At 31.2% G+C, this 23,839-nt stretch overlaps 1 protein-coding gene across 1 annotated transcript in view; it reads right to left on the reverse strand.

Moving 5' to 3' along the window:
• LOC145318956 (uncharacterized) overlaps window positions 1-23,839 on the reverse strand; it is a 115,140-nt gene that overhangs the window by 64,954 nt on the left and 26,347 nt on the right. The window contains exons 4-8 of the mRNA XM_080160722.1: window positions 23,031-23,137; window positions 17,137-17,198; window positions 16,244-16,300; window positions 5,753-5,802; window positions 2,403-2,468 (exon numbers count right to left, since the gene is read on the reverse strand). Coding sequence (XP_080016848.1) covers window positions 2,403-2,468; window positions 5,753-5,802; window positions 16,244-16,300; window positions 17,137-17,198; window positions 23,031-23,137 — 342 coding nt within the window. The remainder of the gene's footprint in view (window positions 1-2,402; window positions 2,469-5,752; window positions 5,803-16,243; window positions 16,301-17,136; window positions 17,199-23,030; window positions 23,138-23,839) is intronic.

The raw sequence follows: 23,839 nt of genomic DNA on the forward strand, positions 1-23,839 counted from the left end.
AAATTATATTTGACGTTTTTAGAGGCCAAAGTTCACTGTTATTTTGGATTCATATTTTACAAGCAGTTGGACAGAATGTGTTTTGTATTATATGTAAATTGTTATAAAAATTTATCATAATGATTATAATATTTATAGGAAACTCAAAAAATAAGTAATATTGCTAAATTTATGAAAAGAATACAAATAGAGGAAAGGATAGCAAATACTTTCATTAATAATATCACATTTTAAAATTAGTCTATCTCAAAACCTTTCAATATTAACAAGTTTTGGTTCTAGAGTTATAAAAATTGGTTCAATTCATGCTTAAGTAATGACAATAAGGAAATAGTATTGAAAAGTGAGTCTGCTAACCTCTTCAGCACATTACATTAAATCAATGAAGATCGAGTAGGATCTTGTAAAATTGGCTAAACCATTAAATATAAACCCCCCACCCCTCAAAACATAAAACTTCTCTTCTTAATCTATAATACAAAGTAGAACATTGTATGTCCGTCCGTCTATCTGAAGCTTTCGATCACAGTAACTACTAAACCGATTGGGTTCTACTCTTCAGGGAGTATACCTACTGGTCCTGTGGTGGTTTTAGGCTATTTTCTTAGGGGGTGGGCTACAGGCTAGGGGCGAAGCGCTAGTTTCAAATAAAAGATTAAATATTAATAGTAAAGTTAAATCCCAACACCCATCCCTATTAGGGAAGCCAATAAAGGCTATGGCAAAGCAATCAAAATTATTTATTCTTAAAAAGGGAAATAAAAAGTTTAATTTTGAATGTAAAGAATTGCATGTTAATCAATAAAAAATACGGCAACCCTGAATTTTTGGCGGCAATTCTGCAGAAAAAGAGTAAAGAGGTAAAAGTAAAGAGTAGTACTACACTATACAAGGGATGGTTTTATAGAGACCAGAGACGGGGAAGTTGGTGAGAGAGAGGGGGGGGGGGGGGTAGGAGTGCCATTTCCAACAACTTATGCAAGCAATAATTTTGTGTGCAAAAAGTAAAGGAAACAGATACGCATTTAATTTTGAATGCAACCAAGATTACGAGAATTAACGGCCTCGCACATTAAATCGGAAACTTTCTCTCTTTGCAAGACAAGAGCTGTGGCGTATTTTTTTTGGATAAAATTTCCTGGAATATTTATGATTTAATATAACTTTGAAAAGTATTAAAAATAACAGCAACTATGATTTATTTCGACAATTAATGGTTTATAGTCCAAAGTACCTACGTTCATCGTGTTCCTTTTTGGTAATTTAAACCCTATTAATTCACAACTGTACAAAAGCAGGGATCTAAAGGAAAAAGACAATAGCCGATATGATGTACACTGATGTACATTCCTAATGATGATACAAAAAATAAACCCTTCTTTCGATTACAATTAATACCTAGTTGAAACGTTTGGACACAAGATTCAATAAAAGTCCCCAAAGTTGTTAAGCCGACGAAGAATAACAATACATTATAAAACTTTGGGGTCTAGTATAATAAACAGTCCAATGCCCCCTTCCTCCCTGGTACAACAGGAAGGTAAATATAAAATTTCATTATTTGAAAAGTTTCTGAAATAACATTTAAGGGTCCGCCCAAATAGGGGAAAGGTAGTCTGATACACATTTAGAACAGGATTGACAACATCCAAACAAGAGAATCTTAACAGACCCGACCATCAAGCAAATGACAATTAACTAACAAAGAGTATTAACGCACTTAATTTCTAACAATATTGTGTAGTCTGAACAAAAATTTTATACAAGCATTTCCCAACGTTTCTTAATTATGATAAGTTAGAATAGTCCTATCGATTTTAAACTTTGGATACTTTTGTTTAACAAAATGTTTAACTTAGAAATCTTTGCAACTGTATGTTTATTAACAGAACGTCAGTATGTCCATTGTGAATATAATGACTTTTAAAGCTAATTTTACGATTATTTACAATAATGATTCCTTAGAAGATTAAATACAATATTAGAAGCAAAGTATCTGTAATCAAGTGTAAAAATGTAAGTATGTACCAAAAACGTCAAGTTCAGAATTATGTCAATTAAAACATTTTCTTCACAATTATCGAAAAAAATTCTCTGTCCTCGGATTCACCCCGTGAGACGGGGGTAAACAGAACATTCAGATTATTTAAGGGGTGGCTTAAAAAATAATAGTTACTATCTTTTCTATAATAATCAGAGTGGGTCCGTCCGGCCGTACGTCCGTAACAAAAAGCTCTTATCATTAATAACAGCATGTTAGGTTTGTCATTTCCTGTAACAGTTACTGTATTAAAAAAAAATTGAGTAGCTAGGCAGTAAAAAAATTTTCCTTGCTTTAATCGTGCCACACTAAAAAGCTATTTCGCGTGAAGTGATTAAATTTCCAAACATCGTTATCTTACTTGTTTTTTAATCGCTGGGGCAATGTTGAGCTTTCTTTCTTTCAGCACTATGTCTTCAGAGGCAGCCTGAAATTAATGTTTTTATATCAGTTTCCTACATTTATTGTTTGGACTACTTACAATACCTACTCGTGGCAATAGCGTAAAGGGTAGCGTGTCCGCTTAATTTTGTGAATATGTCAGGTCTTATTGGGTGGTGTGAAAAGCGCAAAATCCAGTTATAGGTAGGTACCCAATAGCTAAACTGATACCTAAAAATAATGATAATTATCTAAAACTTGTACGAAAAAGGAAAAGGCCAAGACAAGATATCAATAAATTGTATTTGCTATTGGCGAAGCCACTAATTTGTTATCTATTACTCTAACTACTAAACCTTCAATAATTCGGGGGGAAAACTTTACTTTATGCGGAAAATACTTAAAATGTTTTTCAGAATCTCAAATTAATTTAGATATTTATTTGATTAGGCTTCTTAGGTGCTCTACAATTAAAGTTTTTTTCTTGCTCAATAATTTTAATCATTTGTATTTAAGTAATAATAACCCTAAAATATAAAAAATACCCCGACAGACAGATGTACGCGCGGACAAAGTGAGTTTTAAAGTATAAGTTCTTTAGTCATAGAATTTCAGGGAAAAAACTCAGTCATCTATCCTAAATTGAAGCTGATATAATCATGCCCCCCCCCCCCCCCACAATTTTCTATGAATGGACAGGTTTAAACTTGGAACTATCGAGTAGCTTAGCTAGTAACTGCTAAAAACGTATTACTTTCTGATTAAAATTTATCCTTAAATAACTAAAAAAATGTACATTATACAACGTAAAGAATTTTGTTTTGAACTTAGCCATTGAAAAACATTTTAGATAAAGATAATGTTTGCGTATAGGTAACTTGCATATTTAGGAAGCGATGAAACTGTATAACTAAAAAATGTTTTCAATACCGGATTATAAACATATTGAAAGTTTTATTGTTATTAAAAGTAGATATCCTATTTTGTGTAGTAGTAAGTATTTGTCTGAAGCATAAGATCTCAATAACTACTGAACCGATTGGGTTTCTCTATATTAGGTAAGCTTAACATATGTAGTTCCCATGGCGGTTTTAGGCTATTTTTTTCATATTTCAGTCTTGGGACGGTGTTGAGCTATTTTTCTACTCCCCTCTACTCTTTCGATTACAAAGCCCCAAGATGCTAGGGGCCTATCAGCTAGTTAAAATAAAAGTAATTTAGTGATTTATATCTGAATAATAACTAATGCTCATAATATCCTAAGTTTCTTATTGATGCACTACTGTTAGAAGCGATTGTTCTAGTTTAATCAGGAATATAAGGGACATTGTGCTGTATTCGGCTACCCAAAGTTTTTAAATCATTGGCTTTAAAACCTTGGGTACTTTTTAAATCTTGATTTGTTAGTAAAACTAAGCAACGTCCAAACATTTTAAGCAATTATTTTAATCAGCATAATTGAAGGGGTTATTTTTATCATATAATTGGGGTGTACAATACATCTATTGTCTTATCCCCTAATTTGCCTGAGTTTAGCACAACAAAACAAGGTTAATTATCTTAGAATAATAAGTAATCAGTGACATAGAATTTTGTTCAAGCAAACATGACACACGAAAAAAATACTGAATTTTAAGAGGGCTGGTTGAGGCAATAGTTTTGGGACCTTAAAAATACGTGTAACGCGGCTAAATGTTATTTTTTGTTATTGAAAAAAAAACATTATGAAAATGTCTGTAATTGGATGGAAAAAATTGACCATTTTTCGTCTTTTAATTTAAACTTTATTAATTGTTTAAAAAAAAATTCTTCTGTCAAATCCAACCCTTTGCTTTAGTCAATGTTACTCAAAGTTATTGAAAATTAAGTAATATTTCTTGTGTGGTTTTTAAAACAATCATGTTTGTTTCTATGGACCATCTCTACAAAATATGTTCAGAACCGGCTTAATTTCGGTTGAAAAGAATCAGTTTCTAAGCCGTTTGGGCAATTATTTTGAATTTAAATTATTCCATAACTTATCTGTCATGAAATATAAGAATATAAAGTAGACACAAATTATATCATAAAAGCTATTATATTTGATGAACAGCTTCAAAAATGTGAAATTAAATTTCATTCTATATTTATATTTTCAGGGCTGGGAATATAAAATGGTATATATCTAAAATTCTCAAACTTAGAAGTAATGTTAAGAATGGAACTTTATGTCTATTTGTACTGTAACAAGGATGACAACATCCATAAAAGCGAAGCCCTGAAACGGTAGGAGAAACGGACATTAACACTTGTATAATGTCAGAACTGAATAATCAGAATGCGAATGTATAAGAGTCAAAGCAAAATTGTAAGTAAATATGTTGAAAAACTGCATGATACAGGATAATGATTATGGACATACTTACATTTTTAGGACTTGATTATAGAGTTGCTTTGCTTATAATATTGTACTTTGTTGTCCCAGGAATCAGTATACCAAAAATCAGACCAATCGGATAATTAGGTCACATACAAATTTGTTGTTAAAAATGTTAAAAAATCAACATTTTTAAAATGGACGTACGGACATTTTGGTAATGATTATAGAGTTGCTACGCTTTCTAAATCGTACCTAACTACTAAAGGAATCATCATGCAAAATTTGGAATCGATAGGACAATTCTAACATGTCTAAATTAACAAAAAAAAGCTACCCGTTACGGACGGACGGACGTACGGACGGACCGACCCTAATTATAGAAAAGCTTCGCTTTTAAAAATGTGTTTGGAGATTAAAAAATAGTCAAAATATTTTTAAAGCAGGTATTGTCAACAAATCAATTAAAACTTATTCATACTACTAAATAATTTACCTTCTAAAACAACTTAGGGGAAATTACAAGGTTTATTGCGACTGAGAAATTCAAATAGCCACATGGGACTTTCATCACCGTAACTCGGTACGTTACCACTGGGCTATGGTGCTTCAATAAATAATAATATCTAACTGATATTATTATATAAAAATATTTCTATAATACACATCCTTGAACATATGCAATAGATAATTCAAATATAATTCTCAGTACATTTATATTAATTTTAGTATCTTAAGAAATCGAGGGAAATGGGAGGGATCTCTATCACATTTATCGTAATCCAAGTATTAAGACAATTGATACATCAAGTAAAGAGTATAAAAATGCTATATTTAAGTCAAGTTGACGAAAATGAACTTTGGTCTTCTAACTTTTTTTAAATATCAAAGGTAAAAAGCAAAATAATGTGGATTTTAGCTGCTGAATATTATGAATAATATTAGCTAAGGTAGATTAAAGATTAAAAACTTACCTGGAGTCTTCTAGCCTCTTCTTCAGTCTCAAAGGTCACAAATCCATATCCTGAAACAGAAAAACATTTACTTTAAAAATTAATGTAATACCTATGAGGGAATTAAAATTCCCTATGAAATACTTGTTTTTAGTTATCCATGATATCTTTCATTTGGCGTATTATTGCCATAATAATCAGCTGTAACTTTAGTAAAATATAATGATATGTAGGTCTGTACTGAAAACAATGAGACTTTTGTTAACTAGTCTACTTTCAAAATAGCAACAAGACTAATTAACTATTCAGCTAGCTGTTTTACCTTAAATTTCGAAGTAAATTTTGTGATGCAATTTTTTTTATTATTGCTTGTTTTAGTTTTTTGAATAAAGAAAATTTGTAGCTTTTAATTTCTTTTAAAATACTAATTATGTAGGATATACATGTTATTGCTATTTTATCAATGTATGTTACAGAGAATGAATATATGTACATAAAATACAAAAATAAATACATATTTGTTGCAGTATAAATTGAAACAGCAATATCTTGCAGGGTAGATGGGGTTAAGTTTGGCTGCCTGGGGATAACCCTGGTTGAGGATTAATATGACATATTAGCCCTCTTCTAAAAGTTCTAGAAATATTTTCTTCTTGGACTAAAAGAGACAAATCATGTTTTATTCGAACTCTCATAAAAGATCATATGAACACATTTTCTTATCTTATGGATTTAGAACTTTCAGTACTTAAATTAAGTTTTGATTGGTTGGTTCATAAATTATAAGTGTCCAAATGTTTAAACCAATAATCTCAATCATTAGGCAGGTACATCAATTTATTGTTCATTGTCTTACCCGTTAAGATAAGAAGTAAAAAAAATTGTATCATTTTCCTAAAAACAAACTTACAGGGCTTCAATGCGTTTTGTTCTACCCAACTAAATGTTCTCGTTTAATTCATATCCGAGACAAACATAATTCCTCATTTGTCCATGACTGAAGTTACCCTAAGGCAAAAGAATTACCCCGGACTACCCTATATTTTGTATGGTTCCCTTCCACACCTGGAGTAGAGAAGAGAATATTTAAAGTGAGTCAGGAATGTATTATGCAAAAGGATTCAATAATTTCTGTGCACAGAATGCACCTCACCCCCTCCCCTTGCCTGCCATCAACCTAGGGATCAAGGGAAAAAAAAATAAATTGTAGGTAATTTTACTTACTACTGAATTTAAAATTCCATCTGTTTATAAATCACATTAAGTTCATTTCTTTATAACTCTAGTAAATGAACATTGAACATCAGCTGATTTTAAATTTTTAAGAAAACAAAAACATTATGCATTTCATGGAAGTACAGCTTTAAAGTAGTCTTAAAATTAACACATCAACCTATAAAAACACACTAAAAAATACTTAATAAATCTCTAAATCCTTAGATTTTATATCAACTGAATTCCTACTCCATCTATATGATGTATCTCTTTCTCTCATGGCTACTAACACTAAAAGATACCTAACCTAAACCTGCCATGCTTTTCACCATCCCTATAATACATTTCTCTTTCTCTTAAAGCTCAATCCAGGTTTTTCCCTGGGGGGTTACTCAAAAACAAGGGCAAGTCTGTATACATAAAGTCTAGGTTTCATTTTTATTTACAAAATAGAGAGAAAGAAATAAATGAGAAATATGTAGGATACCTAGCTGTATTTTTTTAGTTAACAACTTCAATACAAAAAATAAACATAGAATTTCAAAAATTTAATATGAACTAATATATACAATCTTTGTTTATTAAAGTCCTCCCATCAAACCAAAGTCTTGGAGTTAAACAAACATAACAGGAGCAGGACATCTAAATTCATTTGAATAAGATGAAGAGATTTAAGAATAAGGATTCTCATCAACATATGAAATCAAACAAAAACTAAAATTCTAATTATATCAGTTTATGTTTTTTTTTAAATCTTAAGAATTGCAGTTTGGACTGTTTTGCTTCAAATTGCCATTTGTATGGACAAACAGTCAATTGTTCTATTTAAATATGACCTTTTTTCATTATATAAATGTTACATAGACTAATCTATGAAAATTATTACCATCCCTGAGAGTTAAGATGGGGGAAGAGATGGAAAGCAGGGCAAAGTATGCAATAATGTGTGGAGATGATGGTGAAGAAACAACCTGGAGGAGTAGGTAGGTAGGTATGCAATTATATCTACTCAAATGTAAGTTTACCCACAAGATTAGTCCAGAATAGCGTGAAATTATGACACACAATTGATTGTGAATGCTCTCGGAATATGCTGGATTCAAACCAAGACATACAAGTTGGAATGAAATAGTTTGCTTTATTGACACGAATTTAAAATTAAAGTTATTTACAATTATATTTAAATGCATATGATTATACCTTTAAAAACTATGTCTAATATAATGCATTATCACTATAAAGTAGTATTGTCTTTAACAGTTGAACTGGTTTTGTTATCTGTTTAGGGAAGCTTAAAATATGTCTCAAAATAACTATTTACTAATAAAGGGAGTGGGCGGAATTGACACTTTTTGAAACCAAAACTAAAAGTCAAAGGAACTCAACTAAATAAAGGGTTACAACTCTGAGATGTTAATGTTAAAATCGCAAGTGTCAAGGGCAAATATATTGACCAGCCTCATACTTCTAGTAAAACCACACTTCTATTCTCCTGCATTTGCAGCCTTTCCTGTCGTTCCTTATGTTTGTATTTGGCGATGAAAGTAAAAAATATTCAATGGGAAACGGCGGTTTTTGGCAGGTTCCGCTGCCTTTTCTTCACAGTTCAATATTATACCTCTTTGAAGCAACTGCCATGTCAAATCTCAGAGCTGTAACTCTTTATTTAGTTGATTTCCTTTGACTTTTAGTTTTGGTTTCAAAAAAGTGTCACTTCCGCCTCCCCCCTTTAAGTCTAAAGATTGTTTTATGCTAATTCTCCACTGGACCTATATGCTAAGTTCATAGATGCTAGAGGGACAGCTGTTATTATGTTTGAATGCTTTTCTTTAAAACCATGCTGTAAATGCTTCAAATAAGAAAATTACAAAATGAAGTAAAGAAACTTTTGTTCTAAAATGCAGGATTATGAAGATGTCATAGCTAGTAAACCTATCCCTGCTATGGTATGCCACACTTGTATTTATAAAGTATAATCAATTTTGTATTCCTATTTATTTATTAAGTATAAATATAAAAAATATTATAAACGTTTGTGATAAATAATAAACATAAATATAACTGCAAATATATATTTGTGCAGATTTGTTGAATACACTTAAGTGGGGCTTTATTACTTGATAACATGTTGACCAAATCTGTTGCTAGAGAATGCAAATCAGAAATATATAGACCTCATATTTAGAATGAGGTCTAATATTGTTTTGTGAATTAGGATGTGGGCCACAACACTAATTTGAAATAAAAGAAAAAAAATCTTGTTTTACATCTAAAAGTGTCAAAAATCAATAAATTGATATTTAGTCTAGGAAGGAAATATAAAACTATATCATCTCATAGTAGATTAGGACCCTAAGTATGAAAGTATACTTGCAAACCATCCCATCACTTTATCTTTGATGCATTTTCAACCATATCATATTACAAACCATACAACTAACCTAAGGACAATCCATTAAGTGATTAGAATGCAAAATATTTGCATATATTTACATTCAATTCACAGATAAAATGTGTTTCAACAATTTGGAGCACATTAAAGATTGACTAAACAATTAAATACATATCCATTCTAAACTATTTAATTTTGTCAACTTTTGTTTAGGAATTACAAAAACAGTGGAAATTTAAAGGTAGAGATAAATTTTTTTGTTAGAATGAAAAGTTGTTATTGATGACCCACTAAATAAACGTACAGTTTAACCATGAAACAGAAACTGCACATTCCTAACTTCCTGTGTTTTTAAGTCATAATGTGTTAATTAAGATTCCCAAATAATATGAAATGCATCCACCAAGTTATGCAAACCTAGAGCTCTAGATCCTCTTATCTGTGTTACAAAATATTGCCTCTTGAAAGAGTGAGAAAAAGTTATTTTATCCACAAATAAGACAATGTTCTTTTATCTCCAACCACCAACAAATATTGACAAATTTTTCATATGCACAACATCCTACCAAATGTCACAAACAAATTACTTTTTGCTAACTTATTCTATATGTAAACAAAATATTAAAATTGTTGATAATATTAGAATTATTTAAGTCTAAAAGGCTGACTTATAGCTGTGTAAATATTGAATCCTCTTGTTGCATAGGATAATATATGGGCCATATTTTAACAGTTGACAGATTTTATCCCTACTCGCTGGACACAAATCCAACCCTCTTAAGGATTCCATTTGTTTTGCTGTTTTGATATTTTATATTTAATATGTGTGTGTGTGTGTGTGTGTATAGGTAATATTTATGGCCTTTCATATGGGCACTGTGGAAAATCAGTAAATGCTATAAAAATTGAAGATGGAAATATGTTTTCCAATATTTTAATATTGTGGCAATGAACCCTTTTATTTATTGTTGCCAAGAATGTTTATTTGATTATTAAATTGTATTAATAAAATTAGTCGTTGCCTAGCTATCTATTAATAGAATTAAATAGATTTTAAAAAAAAATAAGTTAACCAGTCTAAGTTTGTTTTAACTTGAGATTTCTGTTTTCATTTAGTACATGCAATGATTCATATTAAAAATCTTTAGTATCAAAGAATGATTTAAATATCTGCTTTAAAATAAGTTTCCATTTATTAGCTTTTGTTTTGGAAGAAAAATTTCTTTTGCATTGTATTCAAAAACATAATGCTTAAGAGCCTATTAGAATTTTCATTAAGCTTACCAAAAGTTTGTTATGTATTTACTTCAAAGCCTGAAAACTGCTTGCTGCTATGTAAAATGAGCTCAGCTATGGTTTTCTAATCTTATGCCTACTTTTAAAATCTTGAGTTTTGCAAAACTTACATCCATTTATTTGCACTGGTACATGCTAGCAGCGGAGGGGGACGACAAAAGCAAATATTGAATAAGTCCAGAAGTGTAAATTATAATGTAATTTAAGACAATTTGACATGTTAATCAAGAAAAAACATTCATGAATTAAAGCAAAGCTAAATTAATTAGACAGTCTGGCAAACTAAAAAACTGCTGATGAGTAAGGTGCAAATAATTACCATGAACAGAGAGGACTTTCAGACAATTGTCGTACCATTAAAGGACGCCTGCAAGAAATAACACGCTTTAACTGCTGAAAGACTGCCACAAGAAGACCCAATACCCCAAATTATAAGCCTTCAGCTTCAATAACAAAAAAGTTCTAGGCATTTCAAAATAGCATTTTATGTACAATGGAATTTTTGAAAGATTTGCAATCCTCATAAAAGAAAAAACAATATTAAATTACGTTGCCTAGACATAAAATTATAACCTTATCTTTGTCAGAAACTCAGATTGCCTGTAACTGATTACATTTTTACAATAAAAACACCACATTTCATAGTCAAAATCTATGAAAAAAATTCGATTTAAATTGCATTTTTAAACGAAAATCATAGCGGAAACAAAGGGGTAAACTAATACAAGCTTAGCTGTGATTGGTTGTTAAGCTGATTCAGCCTTCTGATTGGCTACAGTACATTCGGTACAACGCAAGTAAAACTTAATTTTTTTTAATGATTTTGACTATAAAAATTAGTTTTTATTGTAAAAATATAATTAGTTACTGGAAACCTAAATTTATGACAAAAAATAAGCTTATAATTTTGTTTCTAGGCCACGTAGTTTAATTTTAAAGTTTTCAACATGAGCATTGCAATTCTTTCAAAATTTCCATTGTACATAAAATGTCATTTTAAAATGCCTAGAACTTTTTTGTTATAGAAGCTGAAGGCTTCAAATTTGGAGTATTTGGTCTACTTGTGGCAGTCTTTCAGCAGTTAAAGCGTGGTATTTCTTGCAGGATTCCTTTAAGGAGTCTGTTTGAATTACTTAATGTAATGTCCTGTTGTGGGCATAAGTGTATCAAACCCTTTAAAGTTCTTGCCAGTATATTTAATGTTTTTGACTGATAATATTTTTATAATTTAAATGATAATAACTTTTTATATACTATTAAAGAATATTTCACATTTCTTTTTGTAATACATCTATCCCTGTCCCTGTCAGCTGGTAAAAAGGAGAGAGGGGGGGGGGGTAACAGCAAGGTAGTATCATGGAGCCTAACTCAGGGATTTAAATGAAAAATTATGCCTTCAAAACTTTCATAATATCCGATGCAAAAAAACTGCAGGAAATGCTACCAAGTTCAATTTATTCAGCAAAAATTGGTTCCCACAGATATATTATTGCAGAGCAACATAATGTGGCCAACTTAGGTACACTCTTATTGTAACGTAAAATAAGTGAAGTTAATAAATATGGAAACCGCTTTAAAAAGCAGAGGGTTGTAAGAGAGAGCGAGAAGGGGTGAAATTATCAAGGGAGAGATCATGGATGAATTGGGCAACTTTTTTCAGCAAGAAAAATGAGAGCCCAAACTTTGTGGGAAAGGTGGTAAACCATGATAGAGAGCAGCACTAAGTGGGGTGGGGTGGAATACAAAGAGGATGGAACACGAAAATGATAAGGCGTAAAGGACTAGATCCCAAAAAGAAAAGGTTCAGGGAGGACAGGACACAGAAGAGAACAGGTGATACCCCCCTAAATGAACCTGGATGCATTTAATTGAACCCTCCACTCTACTCGTCTCCTTTAATTCGCTTGTGCACACAAACTGTATCCCAACAATTAATATAAAATAATGGATACAACATTACTTAATTTTGACACTCTTTCTCACCATTTTGGTCAAAACTAACAATCATTTTAAATGATGCTTAAGTTGAGATAGAAATCATTTATTTCACGAAGCCTTATTTTTATTGAATTTAATACAAAAATGTAAAAGCTACAGATTTAACTACAATTTTTTTCTGCAAGTTTAAGCTAAAAAAAAACTATTCGACAACGGAAAAAAATTACAGTTCTTTCTGTGTTAACAATCATATGGTTAATTTTGACTAAGGCCATAAAAAATACCCCCCACAGTTAACCTCTTAAGATTTTCGAAGGACCAATGCAACTAAATAATAATTTTTTTCGAATCATACAACTAATTTAGCTTGAGAAATATATCCACAATCAAGTTTCTGATATGCCCGCCGTAGTTTGAACCTGAATCAATTTATATTTGATGTGCAAGATATTAGAAATAGGAACAACAGGAAAAATATTTAGAATACTATGGGATTGGGTATAACTTTCTCCTTTAGCATTACATACCTTATTAATAGTTTTAAGATTTAAAAGAAAAACAAATAAAAGATTTTCTTAACGCGATTGAATTTTAAAATTCTTAAAATTGTATTTCTGGTTTACCCTAGGTTAAGTTTGCTTTGAATTTAATGAAAATAGTCATTTGTGAAAATTGGTGACTCGATATCATAGATAGCTTCGCCCTCAGCCTCTAGGGAACAGCGATCTGGCCAAAGACAATTTTAAAGATTCCCTGAAAATTAATCAATTAGGACCATCAGTTACCGAGATCCTTAGCTACAGACAAAAAAAAACCTTACTTCTATATATTATAGGATTGCCCAACTACATTTTTAAAAAAAATTATTGCTTGTCTAAGTTAAAAGTTAATGAACAGAAACCGTAAATTTACTTTTTCATTTTACAGAGGAACAATGTTTTTTTTATTCCAATATTTTCTTGTACAAAGTTGCGAGATGGCTTAACTACTTTGAGGGATTTTATTGAATTTTAATTGGTTGGTTTAATCGTTTCATCCACTAATTGGGTAATTTTGTTTTTCATCTTTGGGGAAGTACAGCAATTTATCAGCCAGTGTCTTATCCCTTTAAATCCCAGGGGAAGGTATATATGTATTTTACTTTACAGATATGTTTTCTAATTCTATAAATGTGAACATCATAGGTAATAAACCAAAATCATAAACTTGAAGATAATGCTTTATATGCCAAGTTAACTTTATATCTTGTAATATATATATTATATTGTAATTCAAGGAAGAATCACTTCTTTCAGAGGAACACCATCCAATAATCCTAACCTACACTTTCAACCTACATATGAATTGGTTATATCACTTCATTTAAATTTACAGTGCTTTACCTTAAAGTGCCTGTTAAGCACATAAATCTTACACCTTATTATTTGAATTAAAAAAATATAACATAAGGAGATGGAGGTCTCTAACCTTCCGGAGCCTATACCTGTATTCCCCTAACCCTGCGGGACTATTCTTTACCTAATACAACCTAACCTTACATATGGTAACAACTAAAACCATCAAAAACTACCCCCTCACCTCTAAAATACAACTTATGTGCAACAAAGGCAAAAGTATCTCTAAAACAACTCTAAAACTGCCTATTATATGACATAATAATCTTAAAACTAATGACCAAACCAAAGATTATGTAAACCACACAATGTCTCATAATAGAAACTTACACAAAGCTAGACTGCAATAGATAACTGTAGGGATCATGGAAAGAAAACAAAGGGGTATAGTCCCTTTCGTAACATCGCACCTTATGGGGCGATTCTTCGTATTTTTCACAGTAGCTTTTCTCCTATTTCTAGCCCCTGCGGTGGGCTCTAACCCTACGGGGCCAATTACCTAACCCTGTGGGACAATCACCTAACCCAATATAACCTAACCTAACCTAAAATAACCTATAAAAAGCCATTTTAAAAATACGACGAATCGCCCCTTATGGGGCGATGTTACGAAAGGGACTATTCCCAAACAAAGTAGCGGGTTTAGTCGTATTTTCACAAAAATTTTGATAGTTTACTTTGGGTTAGGAAATTAGCCACGCAGGGTAAGAGCCTCCCGCTGGGGCTAGAAATTGGAGAAAAGCTATCGTGAACATAAGACAAACGCGCTACTTCGTTTTCTTTCTATGATCTAAGTAAAATTATAAAAAAAGGAAATTCTTGTTCCTTCAAAAGTTGAATTTTTATTTGGTTTATCATCATTGGGGATGTAAATAAATTTATCGTCCATTGACCTATACCATAAGGTCCCTGTTATTTGTGCTTAAAACTTTGGTAGTCATAATAAAAAAATTGGCACCAAAGCATCATTAATTATAAACATCAAGCACAAGATTTTAGCCATGACCTTAATGTTCAATAAAATACAAAATATTGTAATACTTTAATCGGCTCTTCATAACATACTTTAAGAATAATATATTTCATGCCAGTTGTGTAAAATAGCCATGTGTCATAAAGCCCAATAATAAATAGTACTCAAGTCAATGAAATAACTTTTTTTTTGTATAATAAGGGGGGGGGGGAGTTTTGCCACTTTCGCTTACTCAATGATTATTAGGCTTGTGAGACTATAGGTTATTTGGGATAAAAGTTTACTTTTGGGTAGTACTTTACGTATTTTTTGAGCCCCGGAGGGGTAGCGGTTGGCGGCAGGGGGTGACTTCTAAATAAATACCTTATTTGATATAAAGAGTAAAAGATGTATCTTTTTTGCACCAAATACTGCATAATACCAACCCCAATGCTAGCCAACCAACCAACCCACCCACCAAATAATAAATGTATAGTCTGCCCTTGTAAGGGTTGTTCATCGCAGATAGGCAGAAAATTGAGTAATATTCATAATTAAAATTAATCATTATTGTCCTATCCCTGCATCCCTAGTTTATCTGAAACTTGAAGCTTTGATGCACACCTGTACAAAGTACACATCAGACAAACACATACCCCAACACACACACGACAATAGTACAAACACACACACAACAGACAAACATACACAAACACACACGGAAATACATTCTAAAAAACTAATTTAAAGGCATTTGGGACAAAAAATAAAATTTTGAAGATGAAATAAACTAGGGTTGGCATTCGACCCTTTTCTACTTAAACTGAACAAGAGCCCACAACACTATACATTTATAGAATTAAAAAAAAACATTGTCACCATATTTGATGTTATTTTCCTTTTTTATGGTGTGATTACTTTACATAATATTTTTCTGTGTCCATGTAGAAACCCGGGTTCTTCTATACCTGAAAACTTTGAACCTGGAATGAAGGGTTTCTACCAACAGAGAGGGTTAAAGGAACAAACATACCTTTTATTTTATTTTTAAAAGGAAATGGTTAATTGTGAAATAAAAACCTTGATCGTGTAAGATGAACTGACAAAAAATAGTAAGAAAAAATGCTTATTGTCATAGGTATCTTTACAAAAAAAACTAACTTTAATAGCAGCCAGCAAAATCACGTTTCTTCCATGGAGTTTTAAAGTATCATAGAGTACAAACAGAATAAATTATAGTAGATGCTCAATATTGAGGGAAATCTCAGACGGACAAACAAATTGAGTTTAAGAGTAGCTTCTCTATTAAAACATAAGTTGTTTACCTTTAGAAACTCCAGATCTATCAGCAATTATCTTGGTTTGTTTTACGTTCCCAAACTCTGCAAGGTGCAAAGGAGATTCGCTTTACAAATTCATTTCTTTTTTTATCAAAATTTGTTTATCTTATTGTTGCGAAGCTTTTTAAAACAAGAACTAGAAATTTTCTTTTTATAGTGCTTACAGAACTAAAAATATTTAAAATCAAGGTTGACAATATTTCTAAAAAGCTCGTAATACTGCAGTAAATTTTAAAAAATGAGGAGAACATTAAAAAAGAAGGACTTATTGATCATGGTAATCTTCACAAGAAACTTTAGACATTTATCTTCATTAGCAGCTAAGACATTTACATATATCCCACAAATTCCCAACACAATTATGGCGAGATGGACTGAAGAACAAAGAGTTATATAGTAAATTTTCATTGGCCTAAGACATTTCAAGAAGTTTCAAACAAAAAATATAATTCTCCTTTGTCCCGGCCCTTGTCCATGCAGATTTAGAAATAGTTTGGTTAAGATGAAAGGTTATATGTATGCCAGGGAAAAAAAGATTTTAAACCCGAAAAATGATAATATCACTTTTGTTACTTAATATATTTCAAAATTTATAGAAATGGTAATCATACAAAGTAACCGGCGGCGTGGAAAATATTTTACACATAGTCAATTCCTTCTTATGAAATATTTACCACAAACATAAACGTATTTTAGATGCTTAGTCTAAGTTAGGTTAGGTAAGGCAGGGTTTTTTAAAAATTAAAAATGAGGAAAGTTCAGACTATCTAATTATCATTCGTACAAATATTTTTCTATTGGTGCCCTATATCTTAGATTCTTACATTGTATGCAGTTGTGAATGTTTGTTTAATTTGTAAATGGAATCGTTCTATTGCCTGAGAACAGCTGATGTAGCTCTGACTCTGTTGTGCTCGTTGATATCCCGCCAACAAACACCCTGAAAAATAAAGATATATTTTGGAAGATCTAGTGATTATTTATTTACGTATCCGCTGATACACTTCATGACACCATGGTTCAAGAATATATCATGTACTCATTTGAATATCACATCTTTTTATTTATAAAACAACTGATGATTTGTTAGAATTTAACAATGAAACAATATTTTGTCGTGGTTCACAACCGGTTTGAATCGGGTGAAATTAGTAGGATTCTGTGCCAATAGAGAAAAGTGTATTTCCATATAATTGTGAATTATAATTATTATGTATTTAAATCACTTAGACTTTATAAAAGCATTTAATGACCAATTAGGAAAAGAATGAAAAGAGTAATAGATATGGAGATCCCGTTATAACAAATGATGAAAATAGGCTATTTAAAACATAGAAAAAAAATAAAATTAAATATAAATTTTGTCCTTGTCTGGTGAAATTAACTAATATATTTTACCACTTTCAACCATTAAATGCTTTATAATTATATTATTTCTATTTAAATTTTTTGACATGATTTACGACTATCACACCACCCTTATTTACTACTCTAAACAAACTCAATTATTTACTTTGCACTCTAGTCACAAATAAAGAAAAAGTAACCAGAAAAATATATAGGATGGCGTTATTTAAGATTTTATCATGCAGTTTTTGTCATTCTCTTAAGGGTTTTGTATCAAATGGCAAATATAATTAACTAAAATCAAGAGAGATAAATCTTTTACCATACAGTTTTTGAGAAAACAGTAGCAAAATTTGTAATAAATTACAAAAAGGTAGAAAATTCCACTTAAAAATGAGTCTTTGAAATTTTGAAGTAATCACTTAACAAACTCTTCAAAGAACTACCTACCCATCTAGCTAAATTTTAGCCAAATATACTTATCCCTTCAACTGAAAAATGCAACAAAAAGTTTTGATCTCAACAACTAAACAAAACAAAACAAAATTAAACGTTTTCTTTCAAAGGCAATTATTACATTTTAGTACTTTTAAGTGTTTTTATACTTTTCCTTTCTATTAATAAACTTTTTCTATTACTCAAAGCATTTTTGTCATTAATAAGAAAAAAATGAAATAAAATCTTAACCGGAATTAAATTATATTTTTACTTTGCTATCAGTAAGAAATTGGGTATCTGAATTAGTTTAGTGGTTAGTGAGATCATGATGGACAGAAAAAAAAACATTATTAAGTTATCCATTTATGTAAAGTAGTAAATTTTTTTGTCTCTAGCTTAAGATTTCAATAACTACTGAATTGATTGAATTTTCATCTTACATGAAACTTCACATAGGTTGTAGACTAGTCTTTGGCTATTTTTCTACCCCCTCCTTACTCCTTTCAATAAAGAACACCCAGATCCTAGGGCCGCAGCCACAAGTATACCTATATACGAAATAACATTAAAAAATTTTGCTAATAAAAGCTAATTCAAAATAACATATCCTTTTTTGGCCATTGTCGCCTCCGGAATCTAAACACCAATCTCGTATGCTTGAGATTTTGCCGAAGGCATTTGGTATTTAGTGAAGTAAAACATGTCAGAAAACCAACCCCTTTGATTTCATAAACCTTCGTATTTATATCTTTGCATGGTAATCGTTTTTGTTTTTGGGCCAAAGTATTCTCCTTACTCTTATTAGCGATGTCCACAGCTTGACATAACATCAGTAGGAACTTTTTTACCTGCAACGGCAACGATTACTTTACCATTTACGCTCTTGCAGTTATCTTAAAGGATATAATACAATGGACGGTAAATTGATGTTCATCCTCAAAATACATAAAAATTGTTTATTTGAGAATGCCAACGAATTATATAAAATCAAATGTATATAAAATCTCTTACTTTTTTCAAAATTTTTATTTTAAGATCAGAGCTGGATCTTCAAATCATTTAGTGGTGAGTTGGATCGGGGTGCGCCAGAGGTGATCCAGATTGGCGCACCTCATATCGATCTTTAAATCAAAATGGCTAGCGATCTGACAACACTAAGCCGAAAAATCTTTTAAAGATCAATGTTTTTTAGCAGTGGCTGTGGCTCACCTTCGGCCCACCTCCGGATCACCTTTGGCGCACCCCAATCTGGCTCACCACTAAAATGATTTAAAGATCCAGCTCAGGATAATTTTGTGGGTGCCTACATGAATTCCGTGTTTCAATTCAAAATAAATTTTCCTCAATTCTTATCCAAAGACAGAGAAAAAGTTACATAAAACAGAACTGTTTCATAATAAACCGCGGCATTAGCGCAATTGGTAAAGTATTTACTTGCTGACAAGACATTACAAATATATATTAGTAACTCACAATGTCATATGAATAACCTTAAAAATTCTTTTATGACTGGTCAGTAGGCCCATACCTTGGCCCATACTATTACTCAAGCCCAACAAATTCCCAATAAAGTACTTCAGACAAAAGTCATACAATCCAATTAACAGTTTGGTTATCTTTTTTTATAAATTATTGGTTGACAATAAATAAATTAAAATACCAAGAAACTTTTCATCATAATAATTTTTTTTTCATTTTGTTAAATTTTGAGGCAAAAAGATTAGTCCCATATTATTTATTTATTGGCCAGGCTTTCTAGAATCTACAGGCAAGCACATTTTCATTCCAGAATCAATTCCTTTTATTACATGTTCACTTTTAAAAAAGTTTTGTTAAACTTTTAAATTAGAATTCATATCCATATAAGTGTGCATGTCTTTATTCCTCTTTTTTCCTTTCCACACTTGTTGTAAACCAACAAATGGTTTCTTTGAATATGGGACACTCTCAACTGTGTTTTTTTTTTGTAATAAAAAATCAGTTTTAATGTATGTACATACCAAGAAAGACGTTCGTTCAAGCACCCATATCAAAATCCTATAAAGGCTATCAAAGGAAGCCTGCAAGAAATACACAGTTGAAAGTGCTGCCACAAGTAGACATAATACCTTATGAAAGTTTTCATCTACCTAATATGTTCTTTAAAAATGCCTAAAAGTTAATTGTTATTGAAGCTGGAGGCTTTACATTTTGGGTATTGGGGACTACTTGTGGCAGTGTTTTAGGAGTTTGAGCGGTGGGCAGAAAAAAAGCATTCCATGAAATAAATCAAAAAATAAAATTGCTTAAAAACATACATTGGACCTATGTGAAGTTTACCTACAATGGAGAACCCGGTTTATGTTATTGAAATCTTCTGCCACCGACAATAAAAATCCATACTTCTTTTTACAACATGATAACCTTTGTTTTCTCTAGCCAAGAGCTTCCTTATTCCCTAGATAAATTTAAATCATGGAGTATACCTTGCAAATTGAGACTAGGGGGAAAAGATAAGTGGAGGGTTGGAGAAATCACCTCCCCCCCCTCCCCCCGTTTGGAGAGGGAGCTGGGGGAGGTAAGCAAAGCTTAATTGTGCATGAAATGAAATCGTTAGAATAATTTACACCAGAAATATGCATCAAGATAATCCGTAGGCCCTCAACTCAACAAATGTACATTGTTTTACTACTATTATTGCCTTTTTGATAGTAAAGCTTCTTTTCAATTAGGGAATGTCAGTAAGTCTGTCTGTTTCGTCAATCAATTCCTACATATTATTTTCTCTTCTAGCAATGTGTTATCATTCAACTGACAAATACACATGCAAAAACACTCTTTCCATGGATGCTATAATATTAATTAAGAAATTGAAATATTTGAAGGCACATTATTTAGCATATGTACTATGTAGTTTAATGTGCTAAGAATATCCTACTTGTATTATGTCTATATTTGTATTATGTCTATTGTCTATTGTTATATTTTTTTCAAAATTCAATGAATTTATTGTCTACGTGTAGATAATTTTCATCAAAATTATGAAAAAGGAATAAGCCGTAACCAAGGTGTTTATTACATTTAGACACGATATGTAATTAGAAATAAGTAAAATATCAAAATAATGCTTTTGACCGTTAATACCACAGCTATTTTAACTAATATTAAACACTTTAAAGGGTAAACAATACGAGTTTAGTGTCATTTTCAACTGCTCTTTCTTATTTTTTCACTTCATGCGATGTTAATAAAGGGAAAAGTAGGTTGCGGGTAAAATCCGTAAGTGTGTGTTTTAAGGCTTAAAAATAGTATTAGAACGATAATATTCACTAAATATGTGTATTTCTTATTAAAAGGAACTACAGACAATTTTTTTTTTTAAGTTAACATAAATTTTTATCTTTCTACTACTGTTTTTAACTTTAAAAACACAACCTTTACGGATTTTACCCGCAACCTACCTTTCCCTTTATTAAACACCTTGTTTTACGTGATCTCACAAACCCCCTTCCTTTCTTGTTTAACCTCCAAAAACACAACCTTTACGGATTTTACCCGCAACCTACCTTTCCCTTTATTAAACACCTTGTTTTACGTGATCTCACAAACCCCCTTCCTTTCTTGTTCATCCTCCAAAACCACAAGACAACCCTCTGATGCAATGTAATATGTGGGTGTCAGAGAAGATGACACTTCTTCAGTAAGTGCATATCCCATAAGATTGTAGTTGAAATTAAATTAAATACATTTACACAGCTAGACTTGAGAAACTTTTTCTAGACTCAACTGTATCCGATGGCTACAACCCCCCCCCCCCCCCTCCCCTTATTCATTGTACGAACGTATTCTGTAGCTGTATTTGAGTAAACAACAAATAAGTATGTTTAACAATCATAACCACAATTGAGCTACAAAAAATATATTTGAAGGTGGTTTTAGGGCCCAGAAAAATTAACAATAGAATAATTAAATAACTAACTTGTGATGAAAACTTGTCTATGTAATTATCCCCCTAGATATAAATTCAAATGTAAAATTAGTGTGAGGCTGCAGCAGGGCTATGCACATAGTTTGCTACATCTAATCTTCACTCAAGCTCGGATTTAATAAGAGGATTTCTTCAAGCAAACACTGTTTACACAAAAAGGAACATGTCTTTGGAAAAACTAAGTCCTTAGTTTAAGAATTGTACATATATGTTGCTGTTAATGGTTGGCAAGGGATGAGTGTGGCAGGTGTCCTACTTCATTCCCCTTCCCCTCTAACGACTGACTCTTAATCATGATCTGTATGCAATGTAAATTTTAAAAAATTTATCCTGTTATCTAGATGGACATTTTTTTGTCTTTCTCTCACTTGCAAGCATACAATTTAGGAACATCAAAATTAGTTATGAAAACTTTGCTGGACATAAATTAATCACAATTGTTTCATTGGAGTTATGGTGGATTTTCTAAAAAATTTAAAATTTGTCAAATTCCTCTTAGGTCCAAGAAAAACAATAAAACCTAATATATTAGTACTGGTACCAAAAAAGTTTATTTTATTACCAACTAATATCAAATATTTTGTTTTAGTCTAACTTACACTAATTAAACATACCTATTTTGTATAGAAGTTCCTACTCACTTCCCTTCAGCTACATCAAAAAAACAAGTTTTACGCCAACTCTACGCCAACAAAATTAATTAATTTTCGGAAATTTCAAATGGAATTTATTGGCTGAATATCAGCTCATGATTAAAATATATTTCTTGTTAAAGCTAAGAGTTATCTTATTCTGTAAATCTTCAAGTTTGATTTATTTCAATTGAATATTGGCACCTTATTTCATAAATAACATATTAAGAGTAACCTTATTACATATAATCAGTATTTTAAATTTTGCCTAAAAAAACAAATAAAATCCTACCTTTTTTTTTGGGATGCCAATCTATGTAAAAAATATAGTAAATGAAGCCTATAAAAGCATTGTTTTAGACTAAGAAGAAACACTATGAAAACTTACCTGTTTGGTATAAGGGTGCCCATTTTGGGGAAACTATTGTGAAGGGTAATAGTGGTTGGAAAATTTCCAGGGGAAGGTGATGGTGAGGCCTCAATACTTCCAGTTGACTAAAATAGTTATGATTAACTTTCAGACATTTAATGAAACAAAAAAACAAATGATTACACTGGAAACCAGAAAAATAGTAGACATTCTAAAGTTTATTGTTTATAGCTCTAGGTAACTCATTTTCTGCATCACTTACACTAGCCATATCAAGACAGAGGGATGGACGAGATTAGGTGATACAAAAAAATACTAAATGAGATTTTTCAGTCATTTAATTTATTTGGTAGGATAATTTATTCCATATAAAATTTTCTTAAGCTCTATTTGTTTGATTATTTTCATTAAATATAGAAAACTTTTGATAAAAACATGTTCATTACCTAGACTTTACTTTGTTTACCATGAATATTTTTAAAATCAGGATGGGAGGGAACAATAGAATTTATCTATATTTTTCAGTTTATAAAGTTAAATGATTGGTAGTGAATTTTTTTAACATTGTGGGTCACCACCAAGAAAAGCGGAGAAGTGGTTGGATGATAAGAAGTTGGTCAAGAAGTTAACATGTTCAGTAACCATAACAACACCATCAACTGACCAGAAACAACAATCAACCAAACAGGAAAGCATGTAGAAATTAGTAAGTTATTGGCAAATCTAAGAAAAATGTTAAAGTCATCTTCAACTAAAGCTCAACAATCATGATATTTTTATGCAATCAATGAGAAACCAACCAACCATTTCTTACCTAATATAAAATA

Source organism: Acartia tonsa, chromosome 5 (genome assembly GCF_053477335.1).
Source record: "Acartia tonsa isolate MP-2025a chromosome 5, ASM5347733v1, whole genome shotgun sequence".
Taxonomy (NCBI): domain Eukaryota; kingdom Metazoa; phylum Arthropoda; class Copepoda; order Calanoida; family Acartiidae; genus Acartia; species Acartia tonsa.